Source organism: Camelina sativa, chromosome 7 (genome assembly GCF_000633955.1).
Source record: "Camelina sativa cultivar DH55 chromosome 7, Cs, whole genome shotgun sequence".
NCBI lineage: Eukaryota > Viridiplantae > Streptophyta > Magnoliopsida > Brassicales > Brassicaceae > Camelina > Camelina sativa.
Genome location: NC_025691.1, coordinates 10,608,089 through 10,614,246, shown reverse-complemented (window position 1 = coordinate 10,614,246; position 6,158 = coordinate 10,608,089). Strand labels below are relative to the sequence as shown.

General features: G+C 37.9%; 1 protein-coding gene across 1 annotated transcript; it reads right to left on the bottom strand.

The window, feature by feature from the left end:
- LOC104700895 (E3 ubiquitin-protein ligase ORTHRUS 2-like) lies at nt 1,372-5,331 on the bottom strand. The gene is made up of 9 exons (XM_010416499.2): nt 4,775-5,331; nt 3,804-4,333; nt 3,535-3,660; nt 3,334-3,433; nt 3,185-3,249; nt 3,006-3,108; nt 2,727-2,871; nt 2,198-2,412; nt 1,372-1,794 (listed from the first exon to the last, which is right to left on the bottom strand). The coding sequence occupies exons 1-9, from the start codon at nt 5,243-5,245 to the stop codon at nt 1,600-1,602; spliced, it is 1,950 nt and encodes a 649-aa protein (XP_010414801.1). The 5' UTR covers nt 5,246-5,331; the 3' UTR covers nt 1,372-1,599.

Here is a 6,158-nt window from a genome sequence, read left to right as displayed (position 1 = left end):
AGGTCGACACACACACACTTTTATTAGTTCAGAGAAACCTCGATGCAAATATATTAATACTTAACTAATCATCCCTTTTAGGCCAAAGCCCATGCTAAATGACAACTTCGATATGTCCGATAGTCTCACCCAAAGTTGTGAGTTTGTTGCTAGAGGAGATAAAAGAAACCGATCACCCAACTAGAAACTAAATAACATATATGTATTTGAAATTTGTTTGGCTTATACATATTTTACAAGGTTTTTTCTCACCATTTTTTTTCAACTAAGTAGAAGTCCAAAATGAAATTGAACCTAACCAAGTGCTCGTTTCTAAAAGATATCTACCATTAATTATGGACTATAAATTTCATATTTGAACATCTTAGATAGTAGAATAATTAGTATTTTAATAAATTAAGAAATAAATATGTATTTGAAAATTATATGGCTACTACATCATTTTGTAAGGTGTTTGTTTTCACAAAGAAATCTTTTATTCTGTTTAAATAAAAAAAAATGATAACAATGGATGTAAAATTTAAGGCATGGTGGTGAGGGTATAAAAAATACAAGGATATGGAAATGGAAGGTCTACAATGATTTTATATATTTAAACAATGCCTAAGAAATAGTCCCGCTTTCATTATATCACATGTGGGCCGGCTGATGCCACCATATATAGGTTACGAGTTATTTCGTTTAATTGATGTCTTCTTAAGATACAACCGTATTCATTTGATTTGATGAAAAATGGCCATTGTTTACCATTCATATGGGATCTACTGCTACTAGATGTTCTCGTTCCTATGTAATTAATGAATGACTAAACCACTTAACAAATATGCATAAACAACATGATGCTCGTCAAATAACTTTGTGCAACATACCATGTAAAATACGTAGGTTAGTGCTTAATCCACTCTGAAAGTACAAAATGAAATTTATTCCAACAAATTGCCCGTTTCTAGTATTTTTGGGGAGATTTTATCACGGTTATAACATTCTCCGACAATGCACAACAGTAAATGCATGCTAAATTAATGACATCCATAACTAAAACAAGTCTTAATTAAGACTCACAAGAAGGATAGTCACTCTAAGTTGATTTTTCTCCAAGCCTTACTGACAAAGCTCATCTCATCTCTAAATGACTTAAATGGACACAAGTCTTTGTATCGATTTGTCAAGCTAGGATCGTCAGTGGAATAAAAACCTTTGATGACAACATAGTACTGGTCAGCCTATTACGGTTGTCTCTAGAAAAGTTGTAAGAATAAAATCAAGATTAGAATAGACAAACCCACTATATTAACTAAATATATAACTCACTTCTGACCTAATAAACCAAAAAATCCAAAATAAGCAAAAATCAAATCAAATCAAACCAGAGAATCAAAGTTTACCCTCGATTTAGAACTCAGTTGTAGTAAAATCCAATATAACAGACCGCAAAACAAAACAAAAATAGCGTACGAGATCAGGTACCTAGGGTGTTTTTTTTTCTACTTTAGTCTTCGGTACCAAATCAAAACCATGTAAGTCTCCATAACTTTACCGAATGGTTTGATCCAAAAAAGCCATTGGAAAGGTCCCCCTACCTACTTACTGCATGCAAGATTACACAACAGTTGCAGAAACTGCTACGTCTGTGTCCAGCTTAATCCGTTTCTTTGGTTGCTCAGCTTCTTCAGACACGACCTGAGTTTCTTTTTCAGGGTCCGTACCTGAGCCTTCACCTTCATCTACAGGCTCTGCATAGTCCTCTTCCTGGTTCTTCAGCCTCTCTATCACCTCCAGCACTTCTCTATTAACCTGTTTACACAATTGCGATTAGGAAGCGAAGAATAATTTCACGAGAGATTATTCCTTAATTTGCATGATCATAATAATGGTAAGTAGCGAAATACCAGATTTAATACAATTTCACTTTTCAAGAATGGAAAGCATCCGTGAATGACATACTTAAATCCAATCAAATTTATCATTTATATAGGCTTCTGAATAAACTTGTTCCTACACAATCACATTACAAAATCAATAGGTATTCTATGATACAATAACATTACAAAATCCATTGACCAGCTACATCTAATTCTAGCAGAGCCAAAATCAATGCTAATGCAATTTGCACTTAAAAATATAAAATTATACGAAAGAAGTGTGCTATGTTTACTGCAGAAACAATGCGAGAAGAGAGATGATAATGATGATTCACCTGAGGGTTCTGGAGAAAGTCAGAAATGTCAGTGGGGCAACAAGGGCAGTTCATGACATTCTTCTGTGCGCGTAGTGTGCGTCCACCTCTGCTTCTCTCTCTCACTAGAGTTTTCCCAGCAAATTTAGCTTCCAAGCACGCCTTGCAGAAGTTATGAGCACAAGGAGTTGTCACAGGAAGAGTCATCACTTGGTGACAGATCTGGCACTTAAACTCTGCATCAGCATAAACCCAAAGACAGTTTAAGAAATAAAGGGCTGAACATATCTGGGTCATATTAATGTTAACTTTTTCAGTTAGGTTAACCCATTTCGGAAACATTGACTTCCTGATACTAAAGTTTCCAGGGAACCATAGCTTGAGCCTCCAAGTACAAAACATATTCTATTTTCTAGAAAAGATAACTTCGGACTGTTTAGGAAGGGCCAATCTAGAAATACAACATAATGCACTAGTACTTATTTGGCAACAAGGGAATAGTCTATGAACATAATAACAGCAGAAGTAGAGAATTTGGACACACACAGACCTTTCAGAAGTCTTGCCCTCACGGTATTCGAGTGTGCTGCCTTTATGGCTTTCTTCAAACTTTTCCTCTCCTCAGGATCCAAAACATTCACTGACTTTTTACTGGCAGGGGGAGGCTTTATCCATTTCCAACAACCCTCACCTTCCTGATCCAGTAAGTTTATTATCAGAAAATACCAACTTGTATAGTTTATATAACAGATAATGAACCGGCCTAAACAAAAAAAATCAATATCTGCTCACACGCCAACTTGTATAGTTGAGATGTCTTGGAACTTACATCAAAATCCCATGATGGACTTTCTTTTCTCTCAAACAGGTCTATGGCCATGTTAAGCTCAGGAATATTTGGTAAAGGTCTTGGATGAACTCCATGCTCATCACTGCAATATATCTCAGCATTGAACTCAAATGGAATATATATAGAAAAGGGGCACACTTTCAAGCAGTAGATCAAACCTTGTCCATGGAGCTGGTTCATTGTCACATCTCACAAACAGATAACGACAGACCTTAAAAGAACCCTATGGACCACAAAAAAATAGGTCAATGCATAAAAAATAGAACAGGAAATGTTTACCGTTCTTAGCTACGAATGTATTGTATACCTGGATTCCAACTTTTCGCCAGCACTTTTCGATCCTGTAAACTCCATCATATCTCACTCCTTCCTCAGGGGCATATGCAGAACGCTTTTCCTTGTGAGACCTTATCATATATCGAAATAGGTAAAAAAGTTAAGATCACTGCAAGTTGAAGAGTGAGAAAAACGTTGCATGAAGCGCAACTGTGCTCGAATAAGAGGTAACCTGACAACTCGAACCGGATACCCCAATTTGCAACTGAGCCTTAAAGCTTCATTAGACTTCTCGAACTTTTGGTCAAAAGACTGATCCTTGTTAGTCCTTTTGTTGCCACTGAGATCTCTACCCCCACTGCATGACACATCCACACATAATCAAGACAAAAAGAGACAATCTATCAGTAAATTGGAGAATTGATACTTTTATACACATGAGAGAAGTAAATTGTACAAGATTAATTAATAAATCAAATGGACCAGAAATGAAAGGCACACCTTCCTGTGTATAGAAACCATTCTCCATGATCTTCATCATCCTCATAACCTCCAGAGAGTGCTACAGATTGAGCTCCATAACTTGCTTGTCCAGCAATGCCAGCGACATGTGGGAAGTGAGCCCCCCACTGCCTACACTCCAGTCGGTCCTCCCATGATTCTCCGACTAAAAGACCTTGACTCCTCACAGGATCATTCTCAGCCTGAATGGGACCAAAGTGGTCAGGTGGTATTGTAACATAAATCCTGCCACTGGCAGCATTCGCCTTCCCTGTTTTCTTTGCCCGCTCAGTTGTAAATGCTTTATCTGGTCGGTCTTGGTTGCTCACGAAATGATAGACCTTTGAAGTACCCGCAGCAGCACTTCTGGAGACTCTTGCAAACCGGATAGCAGAAACAAGGGAAGAATTGATACGAGGGTTCCTTGCCATTTTCTCAGGAACTATGCTGCGGCATTTTCCACAAGTACGTTTTCCCTGACCCATCCACTTCTCGAAACATTTCAAGCAAGCGTTATGCCCACATGGTTTCTGAAATGGAAACATACAAAATATCCATCAGCCCTACTTAATATAGCCTTCATCTTTGTCAAAAATAAAAAAAAGACTTCTATTGAGAAAAACTTGACACTTCTAAAATGAGTAAAGAAAAAAATCACATAAACGGCAACTAAACAACAAAAGTGTACATATACCAATCCCTATTAACAAGTCTATTAACAATCATGAACTATAAATGTAGCTAATCATTGACACAATTTGTCACAAATGGTAAGCAAAATCAAAGTCTCTTTGTAAATCAGCAAAAGGAACGATTTAATTGTGTCAATAAAAGTCTAAGCCGTTGAATCAGAAGCTCTCGAATAAGTAAATCAAACTATACACATTAAACAATCACAATCAATACTAACACAGATTCGAGAAAAGAACACTACATTAACAAGTATAAGAGCCAGAACAGAGAGAACGAACCGTCACAGGTCGCTCAGGCAACTGCATACAGAAAGAACACATCAAGTTATCTCCAAGAGCAGATAACACATCGAGATTCGCATTTTTCCCTTTACCCTTCTTCTTCTTCTCTTCTTCGTCAATTTCATCGACGGCTTTACCACTCAGTAACTGTTGCCTCTTCTTAGCCTTCTCCGCAGTACTCAAACTCTCATCAGCCTCAATCGCGCGGGTCGCCGCTACAAGATCTGAGCCAACAGCTCCGTACCCCGCCGCGACGCCGGAAACAGGAAGAGGGTCGATTTCACCGGAGCAATCCGGACAATGCCACTGTAAAGTAGAAGCTAGGGTTTCAGGAGGAGACGAGAGACAGGACACGTGCCAAGGCGTAACGCACGTGCCGCAAGTGAGAGATTCTTCAGGCGGAGGTGTTGATTTGCATCGCATGCATACTCCGTCGCCGTCGCACGGGAATTGGATGTCACGCGCCATTTCAGAGATATCGAGGGATTTGGGGAATGGAAGGTTCTAGGGAGAATTGGGAATTTAAGAGGAGGGAGAACGAAAAAACAAAAAAAAAGTGAAGAGGCGGGTTTTTTAAAAAATTTTGGGACTATGAAAGCGTCTTTACACCAAAAGGAAGAAGAAAAAAACACATTGAATATATATATTTTTTTTAACAGCTGCTTTCATTAATAATATGGAGGGATGTTACAACTTACAAGGTAAGAAGGAGCATGATAGTAAGACATAAAGATAATAGTAACACATAAAGATTGTTGGAAATACAAAAGCTTCCTTTGCTAGACGATCAGGTGCTTTGTTATTGTCTCTTCCTGTCCAGATGAAACCACTTCTAAAAACTTGTTTCTCCAAAATTAAACTTCTCTTATCCAATTATGTACTTTGAAATTGTTTGTTTCTCCATTGACCAGATTTGCAACTTGTTTGTTGTCTCCTTTAATGATGATTTTGGTATATTCATGACTCCATGCTTGCTGCACTGCAATTACCAAACTCTGCAATTCGGCTTCTAAACTTGATTGACAATTGACTCCTTTGCTTCGACCCACGCGAAGAAATGCACCTTGTGAATCTCTTACTATCCAACCTGCATGTGTTCCTGATGTCCTTTATATGTACATACTATCATAGTTACTGAACAAACAGAAGATCAAAAGTTTTCTGTATATTCATGATGTTCAATCTACATACATATATAAACACAAAGACAATCTGTACAAATCATATCTTCTGCATATTAAGGAAACTAAATCACTCAGCTGATCTCGAGAGATTCACGACCAACTTGATGACCAAGTCTTCTTAACCATGAGTGAACCAAGAGATAACCACATCCATCTCCAACACCCCCCCCCTCAAGTTGGAGCATACAGATTTCGTA

What these genes read in the sequence shown, in the direction of transcription:
- LOC104700895 (XM_010416499.2), bottom strand. Translation starts at nt 5,245, where the DNA reads ATGGCGCGTGACATCCAATTCCCGTGCGACGGCGACGGAGTATGCATG. An exon ending in TGGTTTCTATACACAGGAAG is followed by an intron (nt 3,661 to 3,803) that starts GTGTGCCTTTCA and finishes TGTGTCATGCAG; the next exon opens with TGGGGGTAGAGATCTCAGTG. An exon ending in GGCGAAAAGTTGGAATCCAG is followed by an intron (nt 3,250 to 3,333) that starts GTATACAATACA and finishes TGTGGTCCATAG; the next exon opens with GGTTCTTTTAAGGTCTGTCG.